Consider the following 24,009-nt stretch of genomic DNA (forward strand, 5'->3'; position numbering starts at 1 on the left):
CTCTTCCCAGAAAGACAAACGGGACTTGAAAGGGATTTTCAGGGGGACTCAACTCTCCCCCCCCCCCCCCCCCCCCCGATTTATGATGTTGGCCCTTGCAGTCAGGGTGCACCTAGACATTAAACTGAACGAGAACTTGCCCATTTGCACACGTTAGGTGGACTATATGGGGGAGATTTTGAACTTTATTTTGGTGATAACACTAGTGAACCACCTCAGACCTTTTTTTTTTTTTTCTTAAAATGGGTGGGGGAAAGGCCTAGGTCCTTCCCATGGGCTGCAGTTCTTCACGAACTGCTCCAGCATGGGTCCCTTCCACGGGCTGCAGTCCTTCAGGAACAGGCTGCTCCAGCGTGGGTCCTCCTCAGGGTCACAAGTCCTGCCAGCAAACCTGCTCCAGCGTGGGCTCCTCTCTCCACGGATCCGCAGGTCCTGCCAGGAGCCTGCTCCAGTGCAGGCTTCCCACGGGGTCACAGTCTCCTTTGGGAATCCACCTGCTCCGGCGTGGGGTCCTCCCTGGGCTGCAAGGGGACAGCCTGCCTCACCGTGGTCTTCCCCACAGGCTGCAGGGGAATCTCTGCTCTGGCACCTGGAGCACTGCCTCCCCCTCCTTCTTCACTGACCTGGGGGTCTGCAGAGTTGTTTCTCTTACATGTTCTCACTCCTCTCTCCAGCTGCAGTTTCTGTGCCGCAGCAACTTTTTCCCCCATCTTAAAAACATTGTCCCAGAGGCACTACCACCATTGCTGATGGGCTCAGCCTTGACCAGCAGCAGGTCCTTCTTGGAGCTGCCTGGCCCTGGCTCTGTCAGACACAGGGGAAGCTTCTAGCAGCTTCTCACAGGAGCCACCCCTGTAGCCCCCGCAGTACCAAAACCTTGCCACGCAAACCCAGTACAAACAAAATTAAGCCCTGGTTTTGGACAGGGAGCTAGAGAATTGTCCTGTAACTCACGGCCTTTTTGTATGAAGTGGGATACGGCAGCAGTAGTCCCAAATCCCCACCCTGGGAGAAAGGCGCTGATGGTGTCAGAGGTGGCAACGAGCACAGGTTCCCATGGATTTCTGCCTGCATCCATCTTTCTACAAAGAAACTAACTACAAACCGTTGTATTGGTTTTGTTTGGCAAGGTTTTGGTAGCGGGGGGGGGTTACAGGGGTGGCTTCTGTAAGAAGCTGCTGGAAGCTTCCCCTGTGTTCGAGAGAGAGCGAGCCCATACTAGCTGGCTCTAAGACGGACCCGCCGCTGGCCAAGGCCGAGCCAATCAGTGATAGTGGTAACGCCTCTGTGATAACATTTTTAAGAAGGAAAAAAAGTTGGGACGGGGAGAAACTGCTGCCGGAGTGAGGAGTGAGAACATGTAAGAGAAACAAGCCTGCGGACACCAAGGTCAGTGAAGAAGGAGGGGGAGGAGATGCTCCAGGCGCCGGAGCGAAGATTCCCCTGCAGCCCGTGGTGAAGACCCTGGTGAGGCAGGCTGTCCCCCTGCAGTCCAGGGAGGTCCACGGTGGAGCAGATCTCCACCTGTAGCCCGTGGAGGACCCCACGCCGGAGCGGGTGGGTTCCCGAAGGAGGCTGTGACCCCGTGGGAACCCCGCGCTGGAGCAGGCTCCTGGCAGGACCTGCGGATCTGTGGAGAGAGGAGCCCACGGAGCAGGTTTTCTGGCAGGACTTGTGACCCTGTGGGGGACCCGCGCTGGAGCAGTGTGCTCCTGAAGGACTGCACACCGTGGAATGGACCCATGCTGGAGCAGTTCGTGAAGAACTGCAGCCCGTGGGAATGGCCCACGTTGGAGGAGTTCGTGGAGGACTGTCTCCCGTGGGTGGGACCCCACGCTGGAGCAGGGGAAGAGTGTGATCAGCCCTCGTCCTGAGGAGGTGAAGCGGCAGAAAATAACGTGTGATGACCATAAACCCCATCCCTGTCCCCCTGTGCCGCTGGGGGGGCTTGATGGTGAAATCCAGGAGGGTAGTTGTGCCCGGGAAGAACGGAGGGGTGGTGGGAAGGTGTTCTGAGATTTCATTTTACTTCTCATTACCTTGCTCTGGTTGATTTGTAATAAATTGAGTTAATTTTGCAAATTGAGTCTGTTTTGCCCGTGACGGTAATAGTGAATGATCTCTCCTGTCCTTATCTCGACCCGCGAGCCTTTTGTTATATTTTCTCTCCCCTATCCAGCTGAGGATGGGGGAGTGATAGAATGGCTTTGGTGGGCACCTGGTGTTCAGCCAGGGTCAACCCATCACAACCGTTTGCCAACAGTCATTCAGGCAGTAGGAAGTAGCTTAGTACGTACAGAATGTTGAAACACTCAAACACAGAAATACTTAATTATCAAACTTTAATTCATAAGACTAATCTTACAGAATAAAACAATAGGATAACCAGTCAAGGTTACACTTAAAAAATCCAGCAGTGCAAATCTAAGACTAAATATTCGTCATCTCCCCCTCCCCTGAAAGAGGCAATAGATTATTTAAAAATACCATAATACATGGTACTTACATATTCCATTTAAAATAAATCTGCAGTGGACACAAATATCTAAGACTTTTTTTTTAATATAAAACCAAAGAATGAATTGCTTAGAATATGGATAAGACATAGTGAACTTCCATGAGCCGCAGAAAGCAAATCCTTGGCTATAAGGTAAGACGGCCATGTGTTTCATACAAGACTTGCTACAGCTCTCCTGGTCCCGCTTCCCCCCTCCCCCCCAATGACGAGGACAATAATTAAGAAAACAAATGCTAATGACCTAATCCTAACAGGTGGCGAAAGGCTGGAGTACAAAACTTAAAACAGTTCCATTGGAAAAACCAAGTTACAGAGGAAGAAAAAGTAAACAGAAGAAGGAAAGTTTGGAAACAAACCTTGCTCCACTGGGCTGGCACAGGGAGCAACCGGAGCAGGGAGTGTGTGCTGCGCCTGTGCCCGCACAGCTGCGTCACCAGCGGTTGTACAGGAACACCGCGACCAGGAAGGGGAGAGCACGGAACAGACCACCACAGTATGGCACCTCAACAGTGTCACTGCAAGTGAATTGTTTCTCTTTGGCCCTTAAAGTATGAAGAAGCAACAGATACTAACTGCATCAAGTATAAAATCTAGCAGGTTGTGTGCGTGCTACCAGTTATAACGTATTGCGTGTTAACAGCTTCTTACCTAGTTCTTTGAATTCAGATCACTTTTTCTCTTCCATCATCATAACATCCTTATTTTAGTTACACATTTCTCAAACAGTGTCATTAATGGAAACTGATGATTTACTTCAATCTTAAATTTGATATGAAAAACTTGCAAATAATATAAGATTTTCATGCAAGATACTGTCTCCATTCAAACCCAAACAAAGTTTAGTGATGTACTTTTGGATTCCTAATGCAATACTAATCCAGGAACTGTACGCTTGGGATGCACAGAAAAGGAAGGAACACTAGACTCAGGACAAGGAGAGAAGAAACCCACAGCACTGGGCATGGAGAAGGGAAAGGGACGGCACGCAGGTGAGCTGCAAGACGCAGTGCCATCGAACAGCGTATGGAGAGCTCAGAGGCTGCAGCAGGACTACTCCCTAGCAGGATGGCAGCGAGGAGATGCACGCTGCCTGGGCGCTGGGAGCAGCTGCCAGCGCGGCATAGGAAACACCGGCTTTGTTCCGTGGAAACCCACGTTTGCATTATGGATGCTTTAATCCCCAATTAGTAAACCCAGCAAAGCACTCAATACAACTTCATAAGGAATCGCACCCCAAAAAGCTCATAGGGAATTACACATATAGAGAAAAGGGAACCAATCTCCATTGAACGGACATTGTTAAATTGCAATTTAACTGAAATAAACTTTTGCGCAAGAATCACCAGATGTTACCATAAACTTCCTACAGAAGATTACAGGTTGGATCTCGAAACAATCTTTATGAGCCCACTCAAAATACTGATTATATTTGCACTTTACTCACAATGCTTGTGTCTTACTGAGGACTAACTGCCAAATTCCTCCACAGGACCATTTGTTACACTGAATCTGCCCAGGCGATGATGACAGATATCACAGAGTAAAATCCAAAGTCAAGAGAGAGGCTAGCAAATGGCTCCCTAGTTAGGCAAGCTGTGACACTATCCCAACTAAAGAGATGGTGTTCTCTTAGATGTTAATAATCATTAGTTAATGTCAGTAATTGCCTTGGAAAAATCAGTATATACCAGAAGAAAAAGCTCCACATCATTCTGAAAGAGGAAGGACCTTAACAGCAGTGTTGAAATTAATATTCCAATTGAACTTAGCAACAGACCCCTAAGAAACCTACTATATTAAGCCAACAAACACCAATTAAAGCATTTTATATAAGTACCACTTTCCTGTATTTTAATTCAAACTTTGAACACAGAACGAAAAGTAAAACAATTTACTTTTTCGAATCAAATCCAACTTGAAAAGAAGCACCTAAATAGAATCACATTTTCTTATAGTATTTTCTTCTCCATCTTTAAAACGGCTTTGTAACCAAGAGTTTTTATATTCAGTTTCTTTTGAGATGATTGATTGTACCTGGCACAGGATGCAGAGTAATTGTGCCCTTGGGAAAGGAGCAGACGGGAATGTTAAATACGGCCCTGTACCCCATGCCCAAGGTGCCCTTCTTGCCTCGGCAGCGGCAGATCAGGTATCTGCCCTCCCTCAGCACTAGCAGCAGAACGTACTCACCCGGGTCACTGCATCGAGCACAGAAGCTGCAGGAACTCTGGGGAGGAGCTGGAACTAAGATACATGCCCCTCTCAAGGAGCAAGCAAACAGAAGAGTAGGAAAGGAAAATGGAATACAAACGAATGCACAGACAGGTCCAAGCAAGTCAAGTAGCAAGAGGGAGCTGATAATCACAGAACCAATAAGATAACGAGCACAAATGTAACCCCAAGTGACAGAAAAAGCTAATGTCACCAATTTTCTTTATACTGTAGTGTGTACACCTTCCACCAGGTACTGAATTTTAAATTTAAGCCTTAACACCAGGACTAGCAATTAGAAAATAAGAAGTGTGATAGCTGCATTTAATTTGTAATGTTATCTCCAAATAACTCATGCCAACTCCACTACCTGTACTTGCTTGCTCCGAGTGTCGGAAGGGGGCTGTTCAAGGGAGCTGACAACAGCACTGCAGCAGGAAGAGCTCCTGTCTCAATGCATTTATGTCAAGACACACTGCTGGTGGCTTGTATACAGAAAGGAAATATCTCAAGCTACAAGAGTAACAAGCACATCACTAGTTTATATGTAAGATATGAAACACCTTTAAAATCCATATTGCATGAATGTTCTAAATGAAAATACAAACCAAAAGTCGCTTACGTTGCTATCAAGAGTCTACAGGTAAATACGTAATCTTAACACATACCATAAAGTGAACGCTTTTCCCAGTCTCTCAAATAAAATAAAATAAAAATAAAATAAATACTCATTTAGGAATTTGCACCTGCTGAGTTTCAACTGGGCTGTTTCAAGGAGAGTGAAAAATGGACATGGAATATATTAAGATCAGCTATTCCTAAAAGACTGCTTCTCCAGGAGTTTCACAAAATGTCGAGCTACTTGCATTGAGCAATATCAAGTCTACAGTGTTAAAAAAAGAACAGCGATCTGTTAGATGCAGGTTTAACACAGAGCAAGACTGATTCAGTCTGACTGCACAATACAATCTGTTAAGGTTGTGCACCTTTTCAGGACTGAAAGGTCCATTCAGAAAACCTGAGATAAATGGCACGTGAATTGCTGAGATGACACACAGAACGTCACAAACCAAAGGCGAGGAGCTTTATTTCAGACAGGACAAGATGCAAGAACTGCCTGTAAACTTGAGCAAGAGAAAAGCTGAAAGGCGATTTAAATTTCAAAAGATCAGTTGCTGGATAGATATTCTAAATTTGGTAAGGTTCACTGAATAAGATCACTATAAATTTTCAAATCCAGGTCACAAAAGACTACTGCAGTTACTTAGGATCCAAAACAGCATCCAAGCTTCTCTCTTCTCTGCTCCCCCAACCCCCAAACAAGGCAGGAAGGTCTCTTTGGTTCACTCCCTTTGCAAGATCTGTGTCACTGCTTCACCCTGCTCATGCCTGACAGCATTATGCAGCGCACTCTAGAGCTTTTTTCAGTCAAACAGGTAAGTGTCATCGCAACAGCTGCAAAATGATTCTGGACTGCAACATGCATGATCAAGAAAATGCTCCTAAAATGTAGCACCCCTGGGGCAGGAGGCAGAACAGGAGCAGAGAGGTATGCAGGTGGGAGGGAAACAACTAACGTGGCATGAAAGGGGACAGTATACAGCCCTGGGTCAGTCGCTATTACAAAACATCCACAGTGGTATTCATTTTCTCCAAACTTGCTACACAGAGTACCAACCCAGAGCTTCTAGTACTGAAAAAAAAGGGGGGGGGGGGGGGGGGGGGAAAGCAGGGCATCTTTGGGTTAAAAAAAAAAAAAAAAAAAAAAAAAAAAAAAAGGTTTTGCTATCAAAGAGTCAAACCTGAAATAAAAAGGCCAGCAGAATATGGCTTACTAAACATCAATTTTGCATACTGTTTAAAGTTTATTTTTAAAAACTGTTTCTGAAATTCTCAGTCACAACCAAGTAACTAAATTAAGTCTAACGCTTGTAACTGAAAGATTATGAAAATATTTGTTTTTGTTCAAACCATGTAAAAAAGCCTCAATAATACATTGTAATATTTTTTAAACTAAATTGGAAGATCAACTCTCAGCAGATTTAAGTGTATTACACACAATATTTTGCAAATTAAGATTTATTGATTTCCATTGTATTTGCTTTAAATATGGTTGAAGCTGACTGCAGAAAAGGGATGGTGAAATTTTTAAGTTAAAAGTAAACTAATGGTGAAAGAACATCACCTCTGGCTTCCATCAATGCCTCGTTTATCATATTTTATTAATAAGTTCCAGGACTATCACATCCAGGGATGTTGGAGGCCTCTCCCAGCAGTGTCCTTAGTTTTGTGTCATTTTCCTGTGCCAGAGGTGAGCGTGCTTTCAAAAATACTGCCACTTTCCCAGCACCGTGTCTTTGATTGCATCAACATATTGAGTTGGTACCCAATAGACCCAGTAGTAAGATGCTTCTGTTGGGCCCAGCTGAAATGCCTGCAAAGTTAAAAATGACAACATTTACAAATGGGAAACAGAACAGATTATACCAGTGGACAGATACAGCTTACGCACTACAAAATCAGACAAGTCTGTTATATCTACTGCCTCCTTCAAACACCTGGTGCATGCTACAGTTATTTGCTAAGCATTCCTCAGAGAAACAAGAACTGCAAAGTACCCATTAAAATGATGAGCTCTTTCCTTTTACGATATCATAGCAGCAACAAAAACTCTTGGCCAGTTTCAAGGACATGAGAAATTACTCCGGAAGACAGAATCTGAAGCATAACTCAAAGTCTCTAAAGAAATGACCAGAATGGACAGAGTTGAGAAGCCAAACAGGAACTAAGGAAAACAATGACCATGTTTTCATAGTTGTAAAATTTCACAGTATTTTATATTTAGACATAATGTCCTATTCTCAACTTATGTCAGTATACATAGGAAGAGGAGCACCATGGCATGCCAATAACCTCTATCCTTGCTTTAGGATAAAAGTTTATTGTAGCATATTCCGAAGAGGACATTTTCTTACATGGGTGATCAAAAATCAAGTATTTGGACAAAGACTAGATCAGCACCCTCCTGCAGACAATAATTTTAAGGTATAACATTTCCCCTTTCTTCCCCTAAAGAAGGAAACAGACTTACCTAAGGAGCTTACTTCAACATTAAAAATTAGTTACTGTACTTTGGAAAGCAAGACCTCAAAAAAACCCATAGATTAAAAGAAACAGCCAAAAATTCAGTAGAATTAGTAGAGCTCTCTTCTTCAATGTGTTACCTTTCTAGACCCGATACCAGTTTTTCAGAAAATTACATATGGGAAAAAAAATATTACAGCATCAAATCACTTTTTTTTTTTTTTGACCTCCAGCAAGGCCTGTTGTCTATATAAATACAACAGAAACCAGAAATCAACCTAGATATAGGAAAATATCACTAACATTAAGAAATCATGAGCTATATGGAGTATTTTTATTGTTTTAACATTGTTACAAGACAGAAGATATGAAATAATGCTTAAGTACTTAACGTTTGTGCGAAACCAGCCCAGATTTCCACAGAGTGGCAGATAGTCAATATGCCACCCAAAATATTTACAGAATGTCCACATTCCCATCTTCCACAACGCATGAGGCTGGTATTACTATCCATCTCCAGCTTGCTCCATTTTAAAAGCCTTACTTCTGTGTATTTGCATGAAGTAATTAGACTGGATATTATTAAAATAGAGACATTACTTACCATCATGTGATAATCCTCATGTCCTTCAATAGGTTCACTCACCACATTTTTAATGGACCCCATGGGTAACTTTTCTGTTCTCTCTACATTAAAATTGATCAAAGTATTATTTGTGATATATGAGGAAGTAGTAATTCATATTAATTTCAAATACCACCTCCATTACCTCCAAAAAAGCTCCTCATGTCAGCAGTCTCCTCTTTGGGTGAACTTTGGATACCTGCCGCTGAGAAGCCAGTCTTCCACATTACCACATACCCCACAGCTAGCATGCTAATAATTTAAAGGAGTCCAAAACCGTATCACACAGTTCCTCGCATTTTATGTCTCCGCATCACATTAAGTACTTCAGTGTACCCGATTCAGGCCTGAATTGAGGGATGGGAAAACCCAGCTTTATTTAATGTTTCCCCATAAGGAACTCAACTCAGACCAGCAGGATTACTTGCCATAGTGAAAGCTGGTCCAGGTGTAAGAATATTCAGGACTGACTACCACGGATTATACTAAGCTCTACAGAAATGACAAGGCTGAAAAAGCTGAATGAAGGTAGGCTAACTAACTCTTTGAAAGCCTAGTCCTGGTTCTACCCTGAGGCAGTGTTCAACTGTTATTATAAAAGCACAGGGAAGGAAATATTAATGAGTAAATAGGGAAAGAAACAGAAAGAGAAACTGGGAAAAAAAGAAAAAAAAAGGTGACTACAATTACACGAGAGTAATGTCAGCCAGCCAGAGGCAACCAACAAGAATGACAAAGTATATAGTTCATGGCAGACTGTATCTGTCTCAGTTCTGTCCTCACTTCTTTCTGAAGACTTAACTCCAAGATCCTTCCTTTCAGTTCCAGGTTTCAGTGGCAGCCTAAAATTATCTTCTTGGACATCAGACAGAGAAAAGCCATAAACACTCTACAAAGGAGAAACTGAACTATGAGTTCCTTAGATATATCTAACTAATTTGTGTGATCAAAAAAAAAAGCACCTACCTAAAAAAGGCACACAGGGAGATAAACTTAGTGATGTAAAGTCAAATAATCTCTACCTCAGTGCTCTAAGCTGACTCTGAAATACCCCAGACTCGCAACATTCATTCATTGAGTAAAATCTTACTTTGCACTCATTCAGCATCCCACAAATCAATTACTCTTCACATTATCTCAGCAACAGACAAATCCATATTATCAGTGCCTCTATGAAAATGACAGAGCAACATCTACCTATACCAAACCTTAGACTACAAAAACATAGTGATCAAAAGTGATCTATGAAGCACAGGAAGGCTGTGTGTGGGAAGAATCAGTTCCAACTTTCCAGGACTAGCAAGTGAAAAACTGTGTTAACACCCAGTTGGTTTTATTCTGGCCCTTACGTGCTGACATCTACCACGAATTTCTCAGAGCACGAAGGAGTTTTTCCCACCAACAGCAAGCAATTACAACCATTCCCTAGAGGAAGCAAGCTGCTGCTAATTTTGGGAAGTAGGGAAACAGGTTACATGAAAGACACAATGACTACAAGAAGAATCAAGTGTCACAGCTTAAGAAACACCACTTCAGAAATACCAAACTTGGAACTCATCTAGAAGGTGAAGGAAGAAGATTAATTATCTAAATACTAAGCAAGTATTTATAGCACATTATCAGTAACAAAAAGTTCTGCCTGCCCAACCTATAGATGAAAAAAAATCCCAATGTCTCGCTCCATCACTTAGCCCAGGAGAAAAATCACTGCAACTGGTACCAAGGGAGGTTTTAAAACCAAATAAACTTCACAGTCAAGTCTGTCCTACAGAGGAAAGGTCAAAAACTTCTGAGATTTCTGCTTACTTTGGAAATAATGTAGCAGCTGGAGGTGCCTTCCAAAGCTAATATTACCATCCAATTAGGTTACTTTACTGGGACAGTGAGCAAGCACTTCTATTCCTCTTGCTCATCACTATAATATTGCCCCATCCTGGTCAAACTAAAGGAGCACAGCTTCCTTTGGAGGCAGAGGGTTATCTGAGATGTCCTCAGCAATGCACGTTATCACCACAGCACTTTCAGCTCCTCCTGGCACCACTCAAGATGGTAAACTGATTCCCCTGCACAGCAACACATGCCATAGTTTCTGCAGTTGTACATCACTGAAACAAGACACCCAACTAAATTTGGTTGGAAGGACAGATAATGACAGAGATGCCAGCACTGCTAGTTTTAATGCTGGTCCTAAGATTCCCTTCCGAGTCTGAGCCAAATCATTGAGTCTCAACATGATGCTGGCATCAAACCAATATTTATGAAGTGCTTTTGAGATATGCTAGAAATGTCAAATATTGTAATTTACATTTGGAACTATGAATAGCACACTGGAACATTAGTCTACTGACACCACTGAACTCAAGTGTCCTGGTTTCAGCTGGGATAGAGTTAATTGTCTTCCTAGTAGCTGGTACAGTGCTATGTTTTGAGTTCAGTATAAGAAGAATGTTGATAACACTGATGTTTTCAGTTGCCGCTAAGTAATGTTTAGTCTAAAGGCAAGGATTTTTCAGCTTCTCATGCCCAGCCAGCGAGAAAGCTGGAAGGGCACAAGAAGTTGGCACATGACACAGCCAGGGAAGCTGACCCAAACTGGCCAACGGGGTATTCCACACCATGTGATATCACATCTAGTATATAAACTGGGGGGAGTGGGGGCAGGGAAATCGCCACTCAGGGACTAACGGGGTGTCGATCGGCAGTTGGTGAGCAATTGCACTGTGCATCATTTGTATATTCCAATCCTTTTATCATTACTGCTGTAATTTTACTAGTGTTATCATTATTAGTTTCTTGTTTTCTGTTCCATTAAACCGTTCTTATCTCAACCCACGGGTTTCACTACTTTTCCCGATTTTCTCCTCCATCCCACTGGGTGGGGGTGTGAGTGGGCGGCTGCGAGTTGCTTAGTTGCTGGCTGGGGTTAAACTCAAGAACAGAAGTAAAATATCAAGTAATATTCAATGATCTGGGAGAATGGCATGTGAGAAAAGGAAGCAAAATTTAGTTTTGAAGTTTTACAATACCAACATTAAACATGTACCAACCTAAACACAATTGAGTCAGACCGGAAGCTATTTCTAGGTCACACAATTCCCTTACAGACCAAATATCACTTATTCATCTCAAAGTTTTAGAGTTGCTCACCTTTTGTACCAATCCATAGCTGGTCTTGCTCAAGCTTAAAGGTCAATCTTACTTTCCCCCCTGACTTGTTGTACATGCCAGATAATGGCACTGTTGGCAGGCGCTCCTACAAAGAGGCAACATAGTAAGTCACAGTGAAGGACTTTAACAGGAAAAGCTATATCCTCTTAACTTTTTAAGCATAAGGATGATCCATCTTTCCAGTTTTCTGCTAAGATGGCAAAGAACAACTGAAGCAGCAAAGAAAGGTCTCAAACCACAAAAAAGTCCCTCTCTTCTGATTATGACAATGTCTCAGGTTCTTATTTACTTACCTGAACACCTTTAACAGAAGGCATCACATCATCAGGTTTTCCTTTATCCAATACTTTTCTGTGTTGCTACAATATAAACCCAGAAATTAGAATTTACAGAAACACAACAGAGCTTTTCAATTTACTTCCAGCTGCACCCTTGATATCCCGATAGCACTAAGAGACAGTTAAGGACTATTCACAGTCATTTATCACACAGGAAACGGTTAATTTTCAAAGTTAACCGAGCACTTTCTATGACAGTTTAAAGAAATTATATAAATGAATAAAACCCCAATATAATGCAAAGGGTAACATCCCTTCTAGAATATAGATAAATATATATCTATAAAAAATTAAAAAGTCCCAAGTCCCACTTTAATATCGTACATGCTGAATCACATAGTTGGCATTTGGCAAGACAGTTTTAACAGTCAAGTGTTATATCCAGTGAATGGCAGAAAACCCTCCACATCTGACAGTGCAACATACCGAAACACAGCAACAAACCAGAAGAGATTAGAGCAGTAGTAACTAAGAAAACCATGCTCACAGCTTGTAAGTCGCTGAGTACCTTTAAACAATGATGGAACTTACAGTGAACGTGAACTATGATAAATTATAGAAAAACAAAAGCATGTTTCATAAAGGTTGCAGTTCAATGATGCACTACTTAATTTTTAATCAAATGTATTTTGAGGAAGGTACGGGGCTGGTAATACCTTGAGCTGAAAATCCTTTATCTGCCCCACAACACTGCAGCACCGCCACCAAACCAAGCCTCACTGCACTGTACTTCACTCCCTGTTCAGAGGCAGCACTTCGAGATGTGAGAGGAGTATTCAACATCCATGTTCCCTTCTATGCTGGGACAGCTGAAGGAACTGCTCTCTTGATGTTTGTTTTAAAGGCAGTTTTTGGAGATCAAGTTCTTTTATGCCAACAAAAATTAGTTAGTTTTTAGATATAATTAATTTAGACTGCGTTTCAGCTAACAACCAGAAAATATTTCTATTATTTACCATTTCTTGTCTGAAATGCTAGGCCATACCTAGCACCAGCACAAGCGGCGTCTTGCAAAGCCCCAGCCTCCGCTAGGCTAAACGTTTTTTCTGCTGCTAGAACTCCTCTGCACAGAGCCCTTCTTCTATCGCTTAGCTGTGAGAAAAGAAACCCCAGCCTGCTTTGAGGAGGAACAGGACCCAAAAGCGACTGCAGAGCATTACACGAGAACCGCGTAAATCCTACAGCTCCCCCATACCAGAAATTATCAAAACATCAATAACCTTTTGTCTGCAAAGCGGCTCCTTTTTATTTTCTTCAGCTTTGACCTCCTGCTGAGCAGCTTCTTTGGGCGTATTTACTGCTAAAACATCATTGATAGTAGAGCCAACAACCATTATTTTCGCTCCGTTTGTTACTTTGATTTCCCGCAACGTTTTCTCTTCCGGTAGCAGTCCCTTGAACATAACTTTCTGCATAGCAGGTGGAAGGCCTAAGAGGCAAGAATAACGATTACCAGACCGCCCGACAGCGGCGAGAGGAGGCGCGGGCTGAGGCGGGGGAGGCGGCGGCAGCGGCCCCGACAGACCTGTGAGCGAGTGGATCTTCTGCTTCAGCTCGGCCCCCGTGCTGTCCAGGCAAAACTTCACGTCGTACTTGTTCTTGTTCCAGATAACCTTCAGCTCCACCAGCTCCTTCCCGCTCTCCGCGTCGCCGCCGTTGCTGACCGACGCCTGCGGGGGATCCCGGCGCTCCTCGCCCTCCGGAGACCTCCCCGCCGCCGGCGAGCCGGCCTCTCCGCCGCAGCCCAGCGGCAGCTCCTGCGCCTCCGCCTCCATGCCCGGCTCCTCGGCACCTGGAGGCGAGCGGACAGTAAGATCCCGGCCAGCGGGGGAACCTGCCCCGGCCCGCCCCGGCCCTGCCCGGCCAGGCTCTCCAGCCCCGGAGCGCCGCCCGGCGCCGCGCCGCCCGCAGACTGCTCGCGGACCGGCTCCCCGCTCCCCGCACCGGCGCCTCCCCTCCCCTCCCCTCCCCTCGCCTCGCCTCGCTCCGCCCCGCCCCGCCGCCTCGCCTCGTCCCGCCGCCGGGACCGCGGGCTCCTACCATCGGCAGCGGCTGAGGCGGCGGCGGCCATGATGATTGTGTACAATCTGCCGCGGGGCACGCCGGGAAACGCCCGCCACCGCCTGCTGCTGGGCCGCGCCGGCTCCCGTAGCCCGCCCCGGTGGGCGGTGCGCGACCCGCAGGCCGCGCCTCCGGGCCCACGGCCGCGCTTCCCGGGGACGCGGGCAGGGGCGGGCGGGGGTGCCCCGTCTCTCGGCCTAGCCGCCCCCGGGGGCCGCGGCGGCGGCGGCCCTGCCCCGTCCCTCACCCGCCGCTGCCGGCGGCCTCAGGACGGCAGGAGAAGGGTGGCGGCGCCTTTACGGGGCGCCCCGCCCCGCCCCTCCCCTCGGGCCGCTGCGGGCCAGGGGATTGGCCGGGCGCTCCCGGGCGGAAGCAGCGCCCGCGGCCACGTGGGCGGTGCGGAGGGATGGCGCGAGCGCTGCGGGCGCTGAGGGGCGCGGCGGGGCCGGAGCGGGGCCCGGGGCCGCGGGTGCGGTTCGGGCCCAGCCCCACAGGTAACCCCGGCCCCTCGCCGGGCCCGCCCGTCGCCCCACCACCACCACCACCACCACCACCCCCCCCCGGGGTGGGGGCGGCGCTTTGGGTTGGAAAATGTGAATTCAGACACTTGAGGAGCGTGTGCTGGGGGGCAGGGCCGGGCGCTCCGCGGTACCTGCTGGCTCTGTGGGGTTTGCCCCGTCGCTGTGGAAATAAAGGAGAGCCCGAAACGGGCGCGGGAAGGCGCGGGGGGGGGGGGCTCGGGGAAAGGCCCCGGTAGCGGTGTTTCCTTCCGGGCGTGTGCCAATGATTTCCAGGTGACTTCAGGGAATCCGTTCTTGGAAGGCCGTCACCAGTAACTGGCTTCCACAGCAAGGGCCCCCAGAGTGTCTTTGTGCAGCACGCCTGCCTGCCCGCCCCCCCCCCCTCCCCCTTAGGGTTTGATACCATTTTCCGTTTCAGGTGGCATTGACTTCCAGCTCTTTTTATTGGGCCTTAACTCTTGCCATCTCCTCTGATTTCCCCGTGGTAACAGGTTTTCTGCATTTGGGTGGCCTTCGCACTGCTTTGTACAATTACATTTTTGCCAAAAAGCACCAAGGGACCTTTATTTTGAGAGTGGAGGATACAGATCAAAATCGAGTGGTGCCTGGAGCTGCAGAAGGGATAGAAGATATGCTGGATTGGGCAGGTATTTACAAACACCTTTCATTCTTTACTTCCTGAAAGATTCTCTCCTTTTTAGGGACTAACGATACCCAAATTGAGAGTATTTTGCCTGATAGCGAGCTGTGCAACGTTTCAGGTGATGAATTAGCTGAAATGTAGTTATTTCTGCAGCTGGGCATCAGGGAAGTCCTACTGGAAGTATGTTTCATAGCAGAAATAACTAGTTAGGCTTGGTTTCTTTTGGCTGTGTTGTCTGACACACAGAAAGATCCCAATCTGTGGAAGAGGCCCAATGTGCAGTTGTAACAAAGGCTGTGCACAAGAGATGTGATGGAAAGGTCAGAAGTTGGAGCTCACAGACCACACCATAAATTTACAGATTGTTTGTATAAAGAGTATTTGCTAAAGGGGATCTGGAGGTGTCAGTTTTCATTTTGAATCTTCTGCATCCTTCTGAGCTTAAGAACTAGAAGTAAGAGTGATTTTAGAATACAGAATTGTGATAAACTTAGAGCCAGATCCCACAGATGCTGCTGTTAATGGGTAGGTAAGCTTGAATGGTCTAGGACTTTAGTGTTGAGTAATAAATTTGGAATAGGTAAAATAATTGGCGAAGATCTCAACTGTCTTTCTGTGGTATGACCGTCCTTTACTATAAAAAGGGTGGATGCTACTTCGTACGTGTACACCTGACTGCATTTTGCTCTAGGTAGTGTATCAGAGCTGCTCGACTGATGTGGTTTAACCCCAGCTGGTAACTAAGCACCACACAGCCGCTCACTAACTTAACAGTTAGTGGGATGGGAGAGAGAATTGGGGAAAAAAAAGGTAAAACTCATGAGTTGAGATAAGAACGGTTTAATGGAACAGAAAGGAAGAAAATAATAATGATAATAACAACAATAATAAAATGACAATAATAATAATAGTAATAAAAGGATTGGAGTATACAAAACAAGTGATGCACAATGCAATTGCTTACCATCCGCTGACTGATGTCCAGTTAGTTCCCGAGCAGTGATCCCCCCCCACAGCCCCACTCCCCTCAGTTTATATAGTGGGCATGATGCCATATGCTCTGGAATATCCCTTTGGCCAGTTTGGGTCAGCTGTCCCAGCTGTGTCCCCTCCCAACTTCTTGTGCCCCTCCAGCCTTCTTGCTGGCTGGGCATGAGAAGCTGAAAAATCCTTGACTTAGTCTAAACACTACTCAGCAACAACTGAAAACATCAGTGTGTTATCAACATTCTTCTCATACTGAACCCAAAACATAGCACTATACCAGCTACTAGGAAGATAATTAACTCTATCCCAGCTGAAACCAGGACATCAACTATTTACTAGGTTTTGGTGTTTCTTTCTGCTTGTTGCTTCACACGCAGTACTCTAAATTCTGAAGATGTTGGCTGCTGTTTATCTTCTGAGTCCAGGGGAATCTGACTCCTGCGCTAGACAGATGCCATTAGTTGGCTGCCCTGGAGCAGAAACCATCTTTGGATGCTCTCTAGAACCTTGCTATTTCATCTTCATTCAGTGTGCTCTGATGGTAGGTTTTGCTCTGCCTTTTTACGGGCTTTTTATGTCCTGTCATACTGGTATTTCAGGTATTCCCCCTGATGAGAGTCCTCGCCGCGGTGGTTCCTTTGGACCCTACCAGCAGTCACACAGACTCGACCTTTACAGGAGAGCCAGTGATGTGCTTTTGGAGAGAGGCGCGGCGTACCGCTGCTTTTGTACCCCTCAGCGCCTGGAACTGCTGAAGAAGGAGGCTTTGCGGAGCCAGCAGACCCCGCGGTAGGGATTCCTTGTCCCTTGGGTGGCTCCCTCTGTGCTGCACACTTGCAAAAACTTAGGACAACGTGTGCGGCAATAGGATTGTAGTCTCACCGCCCATAGAGAGAGAAGCTAGCGCAACCCTTGGGGGCTTAGGGGAGTGAGCTTCAGAGATGAGATCGTTTGACTGGACACGTAGTGGGCAGGTTACAGCTAAAATTCAGGGTTCAGTTTAGAGTTTTGGGAATGTAAAAATGGCTGATGGGGTTCGCCTGTATTGAACTGAGACCTTCGTTCTTCTTTCTCAAAGATACGACAACCGGTGTCGGCACCTGACACCCACAGAAGTGGCTGAGAAGCTGTCACAGGGCCTTGAGTGGGTAGTCCGCTTCCGTCTGGAGAAGGGGGTGGAACCCTTTCGGGACCTGGTCTACGGCTGGAACAAGCACGAAGTGGCTGATGTGGAAGGCGACCCGGTGATTCTCAAGGGGGACGGCTTCCCCACTTACCACCTGGCAAATGTGGTGGATGACCATTACATGGGCATCAGCCACGTTCTGCGCGGAACTGAGTGGCTGACTTCAACATCCAAGCACCTCCTTCTCTACAAAGCCTTTGGCTGGGATCCCCCTCAGTTTGGTCACCTCCCACTGCTTCTGAACAAAGATGGGGGCAAGCTGTCAAAAAGGCAGGGGGACATCTTTCTGGAGCGCTTTGCTCGGGATGGCTACTTGCCAGAGACCCTCCTGGACATCATTACCAACTGTGGCTCTGGATTCACAGGTAATGAGAACAGGCTCGGTACTTGCTATTTCCTGATGCTGAGTTTGAGGAATGGGTTAGGTTTCTTTTAATAGCCCAGAAATTTGACAGTGTTTGAAGGGGTCAGGAGACGGGTGTCAGACGATCAGTCTGTTGCTGAAATGCCACCAGGGCTTCTGCAGAGCTCCTGTGAAGGACTGGGTGGTGTGCTGGAATGTTGGGAATCTTTCTGCCTCTGTGCAGCTGTTGTCATGGTTTAACCCCAGCCAGCAACTAAGCACCACGCAGCTGCTCACTCACTCTCCCCCAACCCAGTGGGATGGGGAAAAGAATTGGGGAAAAACAAAAAGTAAAACCCGTGGGTTGAGATAAGAACAGTTTAATAAAATGGAAAAGAAGAAACTAATAATGATAATAATAACAATAATAAAATGACAATAATAATAATAGTAATAAAAGGATTGGAGTATACAAAACAAGTGATGCACAATGCAATTGCTTACCACCTGCTGACTGATGTCCAGTTAGTTCCCGAGCAGTGATCCCCCCCCACAGCCCCACTCCCCTCAGTTTATATAGTGGGCATGATGCCATATGCTCTGGAATATCCCTTTGGCCAGTTTGGGTCAGCTGTCCCAGCTGTGTCCCCTCCCAACTTCTTGTGCCCCTCCAGCCTTCTTGCTGGCTGGGCATGAGAAGCTGAAAAATCCTTGACTTAGTCTAAACACTACTCAGCAACAACTGAAAACATCAGTGTGTTATCAACATTCTTCTCATACTGAACCCAAAACATAGCACTATACCAGCTACTAGGAAGATAATTAACTCTATCCCAGCTGAAACCAGGACAGCAGCCATTTAAATTGAGTCTGATGCTTAATGGGTTCCCACTTGGGACAACATTCATCTCAAGGTGAAGAAACTGTCTGTGAACTCTTGGGAAAATGTGTTTTCTATGGTTAATAATTGCAGTGTCATGTATTACACCTGTCACGCTTCTCGTTTAACCTGAAAGACCATGAGAAGTTGAGTCAATGTCTCCTTCTGTTGCTCTTGCTGTGTGGGGATCACAAATTAAGTTGTGTTTCAGGAATTCTGCTTGGGAATGGAACCTTTCTTGGGCAGTGGAGCCTCCTGGCTGAGCGTTGCTTCTTTTTGGCTGACTGATGCAAGGGGTGTTCCACTGAAGAGCCAAGCAGAACATCCCAGTTTCCAGTTCCTCGCCAGTAGTTAGCAGAGCTGGCTCTTAGGGAGAGGGCAGCTTTCCTTCCGTGCCTGCTACAAGTTCCCTCCTGTTTGTCTGGGTACATCCCTGTTAGCACTACGAAAAGTGGCTCTCCTGCACCACTTCTTCCTTGGGTGTACTGCTGCTGCCTCAGCCCTGCACCTGAGGCTTGCAATGGAAAACAGTGATGCTAGTTCTCTGTGGGAGAGTGGGTGCGTATCATTCCTTGTTGGGTTATTTTGCAGAGAAACAGATGGGGAGGACTTTGGAGGAGCTGATCTCACAGTTTGAAATAGACAGAATTACAACCCATTCTGCCCTCCTGGATCTTGAAAAACTCCCAGAATTCAACAGGTATAAATATCCGTAGTAACTTTAAAACTTAATAATCTGTATGTCAGTGAGAATGTATTCCTAACACTTGGCTTTGCCTGGAGATTTTGTTTATTGTTTCAAGCACGGTCCCAGCACAGCAGTTTTTTCGCTGTGCTACAGCAAAGTACAAGTTTCTGCTTACGCCATTTCTGCCTCCTCTCCGGTCCTGTGCTTGGACACTGGTGTTGGGCACACTGTAAAAACCTGGGCAGATGGTAGGCGTAGCTAGGAGGATGTGAGGCCCTAAGTTTAGATTCAGAATAACATCTAAAAAGAGGCAACACTTCCAGAAGGTACTTCTGCAAGTACACTCGTATGCTATGGGGATGTTGTGCTGCTGAGAGTTACCACATCTTTTGTTCACTGTGGTGCATTAGTGCTTAAGGCTTTGATGTAGGATGTCTGTCTGGAGTCTAATGTTGCTTTTCTAACAATTCTGGTTTTAATTGTTAAATATTGTGAGACTGGGCTGTTGAAATCCAATCTAACCCAAAGCAGACCAAAAGCAGTTTTCTTTGTTACAGGATTCACCTCACCCATCACATTGAGAATGAAGAGCTGCGACAGAAGCTAATTAGAGAGTTGCGGTTGCTGGTGGAGGATGTTTATGGGGATCAACAAGTGGATCAAGAGGTTCTAGAAAAGGAGTACGTGGAGCGAGTCCTCCTGCTGAGAAAAGTATGAGCAGTGATAGCATTGTGTCACCATTCTGGGGAGCTGAGGTTTTGTGGGATTCCTGGATGAAGACTCAGCTGAGTCCTGGGCACTGCTTTGATCTGAGCTCTGAAGCTCCATAGCCTGCAAATGACAAATGGCTGTCACTGCCAGCTCAAGTGGTCGTGTACATGCTGACTGCCAAAATCCAATGATATAGTTAGCTGACCTGTAGGAATGGGCATGGTGACTATCCTGGTGGTCTTTGCACAGTCATAAGCTCATCCATACTTTGCCAGGCCAGCAGAGAGCTCCCTCAGCAGAGGGAGGATGGATGTCTCCCTGCCATGGAAGCGAATCACAGGATTGTAGGACATTTCTTGGAAGACCTCTCTGGTTCCTGCTCAGAGCAGGACTGTCAGTAGTGCTGGATCAGGTCAGCTGTGGCTTTGTCAACATGAGAGGTGCCAACCTCCAAGCTGCACTTCTCCTCCCAGACCCTAGGATGTGGCTGGTTTGTGGTGGGAAGGTCCAGCACCCAGGGCCCCTCGTGCCAGGAGACGGCTCACTTCTAGCTTTTGCTGACTGGGCAGCGTAAGGTGCTTCTGCTTTGCTGCTGCTTCATGCTTTGGAAGCAAGATCAAAGCAACCTCTTGCAAAGGTAGATGAAGCTCTTGGTTAAACTAGTGGGGTTTGTGCATTGGGAGCCCTGGTCTCACGTAAGTGGCAGAGTGCCAGCTGTAACGGGGACAGAAGATATTGTGGCTCTTCCCAGTGCCAGGAGTAGGGTGAGCCCAGCTGTTTCCCAACCTGCCCCTGGGATGCTGCTGTAGTATCTGGGGGATTCCTTGTGAAGAATAAACCCTTCTTTATAAGGGGAGGAAGAGATCCGACTGTTCCAGCATGAAGGCTTCGCTGTGGCAGTGGGACAGTTACTCATGTGACTTCCCACTATCTGTTGAAAGGCAGCAGATGAATGTGGTGAGCCACTTCCCCGGGCTAACTCTGAGTCAGCCCGCACGCGGCTCTGCAGCATGGGTACAGCCACAGCCCTTTGGGCTGCTTCTGTGTCCCTGCTCACGCCAGGTGGTTATGGGTGTTAAAAACTCAGCCACCTAAATGTCATCAATTAACGTTTCCTCTGAGCATTACAGAGTACAAGGTGGTGTGTTTGGACTCTCTTTAACTGTTTGTGAAGTCCAGACAGGATGTGTTTGCTCCCCACCAGCTTAACCCTCAGCCTTGACAACTTTGCTTCCTTTTCCAGGGTCACATAAGCTTCTTGAAGAACCTGGTGTCATCTGATTATTCTTACTTATGGGTTAGGCCCTCGGTGTCCCGAGAGCAGCTCCAAACTATTTCTGCAGAAGTAGATGACATAGGAAGACTAGTCTTAGGGTAAGTGTCTCTTCCCAGCTCTGTACACAGTCACCTGCCCGCCCCAGAGCATCACTCTTGGCTGTTCTATTGATGTTGGACATGCTCATAGTTCTTATTTAATTTGCTCTACTTTGGAATGTGCTGTAGTTAATAACTGATGAGAAATTCTGTTTTTAATTGAAAGGCAGCTTGCCAGTGGGAAAGCTCGCATTAATGCTCTCCAGCAAGAATTGTCACGTCTGGATTTTGTAAGGCACCAAGCACAGCAGAGTTTGTGTGCTAGCATGGAGCTAATGAAGTCATGGTGTTAGCAGGGTTTTCTTGTGCCACCTGATCTCCTGTGCTTTTTGTCTGCTGTAGCATCAAACTGAAGAAGTGCAAGGTGTTTTTGGTCAACAGGTATTCAGATTATGTAATGAGACTTCTGGGTCTCTGGACCCAGTTTGTGTGCAGCTGGAATCACTGTCACTTCTGAAAAGCTCACCCCTGGGGGGCTTTTTCTGCTTCCATTTCTTTGTTTCTAGCTAGCAGTCTGCATTTCTGTCTGCTCAGAAACATCGCTGGGATGGTAGACAGTCCTTCTCTACCAGGGAGTTTTGTGGTGTTTTGCCAACATGTTTCGCTGCTGCCCCATGTCCCTCTGCTACTCCACGCCTTGCAGCTAGGCGGGGTGATATGTCCATCACCTTTCCAGTTCAGATCTCACATCTGGACTAAAATGAGCCCTGAAAACCAGTTTTGGGAGTAATTAAGGTGGCAGAATCTGCAATTTGAGCTACTATTTCCAGCTGTCTGTAAAGTTGGTTGCCCTCAGTCATTTGTCACAGCTGAGTGGTGACTGAATCCAAGTGATGGTAATTTAAATGTCAATACTCGCTATCCTGCAGGGATAATAGTACTGCTACCTACAGCTGAGTAGTATCAGCGATGGCTCCTGCATCTCTGAAAATCATATTATTAAAAAAGAAATCACAATTACTGCTTTTCCTGTGGTTTTCCATGTCCTTGGCATAATTTTGTGATTTAAACTTGATGCTTGCCTTTCTGAACAAACTCTGCTGTTGGAAGTAGATTAAAGGTATGGTTTTGCAAAGCAGAGTCTTCAGCAGCAGTATCGAGGTAAAGCAGTCCCACCTGCCAGCATAGGAGGGTACCTGTGTACGTGACCAATGCTGCAGTGAGCAGAGAGAGTGCCCTGGCACAGAGCAGGAGTGAAGGGCAGGGAAGTTTACCTTGAACTGCTGCTGTTGCCAGAAGATTTTTGCAAAACCAGTCTGAGGTTGCTGGCAGTCATTGAAGTCATTAGTCATTTTTGGGAAAGGATCCTGTGTTTTGTATGTCCCTAGACTGTAAGGACATCTTCTTTCCTAAAGGCTCATGTCAAGGCAGGCAGCTGTTTTGACCATGGAGGAGTTGAACAAGGACCTGAGAAGCCTCCAGAAGCAAACCAAGGAGACTAAGTATAGCAGCATGATGCAGCTTCTTCGCTTGGCTCTCAGTGGGCAGCAGGTAAAAAATAAAAATTCTGAGACTGGGACCTTCTTTTTTTTTTTTTTTTTTTCTGAAGAGCTATCTTCTCTTTGATTACAAGGTACAGGTATTTGGACATCTTGCAAGAACTGACATCAGTTTCCGTTATGAGTGCATGTACCGATATACAGCAATTCTGGAAGAAAGAGCTGTTGAAAGTTTCAGACAGGCAGAAGTTGTCAAAGCATGAATATGCTGGTACCAAATCTGAAGTTAGAAAAAGCTCTGGACCAGCTGTAGGGAGTGTTGGCAAGGTAGTAGGTTTTGGGCAAAACTGGGATTTTATGTGCAATCTGCTTTTACAAAGTTCAAAAACAAATTTTACAAAAGTTTACAAAATCAGAGCCTAATCCTGGCTTACACCCTGGCATCAATCTTTCTGGGTCAGTTTGACCATTCTTAGCATTTCACTTCAGGAGAGAAAAATCCCAAACCCTTGTTTTAAGATTGCTAATAAAACCCCTACCCTTGGGGTAACAGCAATCTGATAGCTAATCACTCTGTCATTTCCGTCACAATGATGCACAAACAAGTGCTGAAAAGTGTTAAGTTTCCATTTGTACAATGACTACTTATGTGTTTTCAGCATGGACCGAGCATTGCTGAGATGATGGTGACTTTGGGACCCAAAGAAGTGTGTGGACGAATACACAAAGCACTATCTAGCTAATACAAGACAGAAATGACACTGACAGCCAGCGCACGGACTCAGATGGTGTAGGCAGCACGTGTCGTTGTCCTAGTCCTGTATTTTTTGATCTCAGTATGATGTATCTTTTATCAGATGAGTTAGGCTTTAGACCAGGTGTCACCATGATGTTTCCAGGTCTGTACGTGTCTGCACTAAGCATAAGCCACTTCGTCTGGGAGAGAAACCAAATACAGTTTTAAGTCCATCCTTCTGCTTTCATTTTGTGCAAATGGCCTGGTTTCCAGATTGGGAGAAAGAGACATTTATCAGCGTTTAAATTCAGACCACGTGGACAGAAAGCAGTGCTATTTCTGATACCAGCATGGTTCCTCTCAAGCAATTGGTCTCTTTTTGGAGAGGGCCTCACAATCAGGGTACCTACACCTACAACTACAGAGGTCCCCAAGAAATAGCACAGGAAAGGTATTTATATATATATAATATATTATGTATATTATAGCTGCTGCC

The 24,009-nt window shown here is 45.9% G+C and overlaps 2 protein-coding genes across 2 annotated transcripts; one reads left to right on the forward strand and one right to left on the reverse strand.

Moving 5' to 3' along the window:
* Nucleotides 1-6,792: 6,792 nt before the first annotated feature.
* Nucleotides 6,793-14,097, reverse strand: UBFD1 (ubiquitin family domain containing 1). Its single transcript, XM_049791290.1, has 7 exons — nucleotides 13,985-14,097; nucleotides 13,470-13,736; nucleotides 13,165-13,373; nucleotides 11,900-11,965; nucleotides 11,586-11,691; nucleotides 8,418-8,500; nucleotides 6,793-7,163 (listed from the first exon to the last, which is right to left on the reverse strand). The coding sequence occupies exons 1-7, from the start codon at nucleotides 14,013-14,015 to the stop codon at nucleotides 7,053-7,055; spliced, it is 873 nt and encodes a 290-aa protein (XP_049647247.1). The 5' UTR covers nucleotides 14,016-14,097; the 3' UTR covers nucleotides 6,793-7,052.
* Nucleotides 14,098-14,405: 308 nt separating this feature from the next.
* On the forward strand, nucleotides 14,406-23,748 carry EARS2 (glutamyl-tRNA synthetase 2, mitochondrial). Its single transcript, XM_049791687.1, has 9 exons — nucleotides 14,406-14,499; nucleotides 15,018-15,173; nucleotides 16,756-16,945; nucleotides 17,235-17,707; nucleotides 19,157-19,265; nucleotides 19,811-19,964; nucleotides 21,208-21,338; nucleotides 22,694-22,829; nucleotides 23,437-23,748. Exons 1-9 carry the CDS (start codon nucleotides 14,412-14,414, stop codon nucleotides 23,518-23,520), a joined length of 1,521 nt encoding a protein of 506 aa, XP_049647644.1. The 5' UTR covers nucleotides 14,406-14,411; the 3' UTR covers nucleotides 23,521-23,748.
* The last annotated feature ends 261 nt before the right edge of the window (nucleotides 23,749-24,009 follow it).

This window comes from Accipiter gentilis, chromosome 33 (genome assembly GCF_929443795.1).
Source record: "Accipiter gentilis chromosome 33, bAccGen1.1, whole genome shotgun sequence".
Classification (NCBI taxonomy): Eukaryota; Metazoa; Chordata; class Aves; order Accipitriformes; family Accipitridae; genus Astur; species Astur gentilis.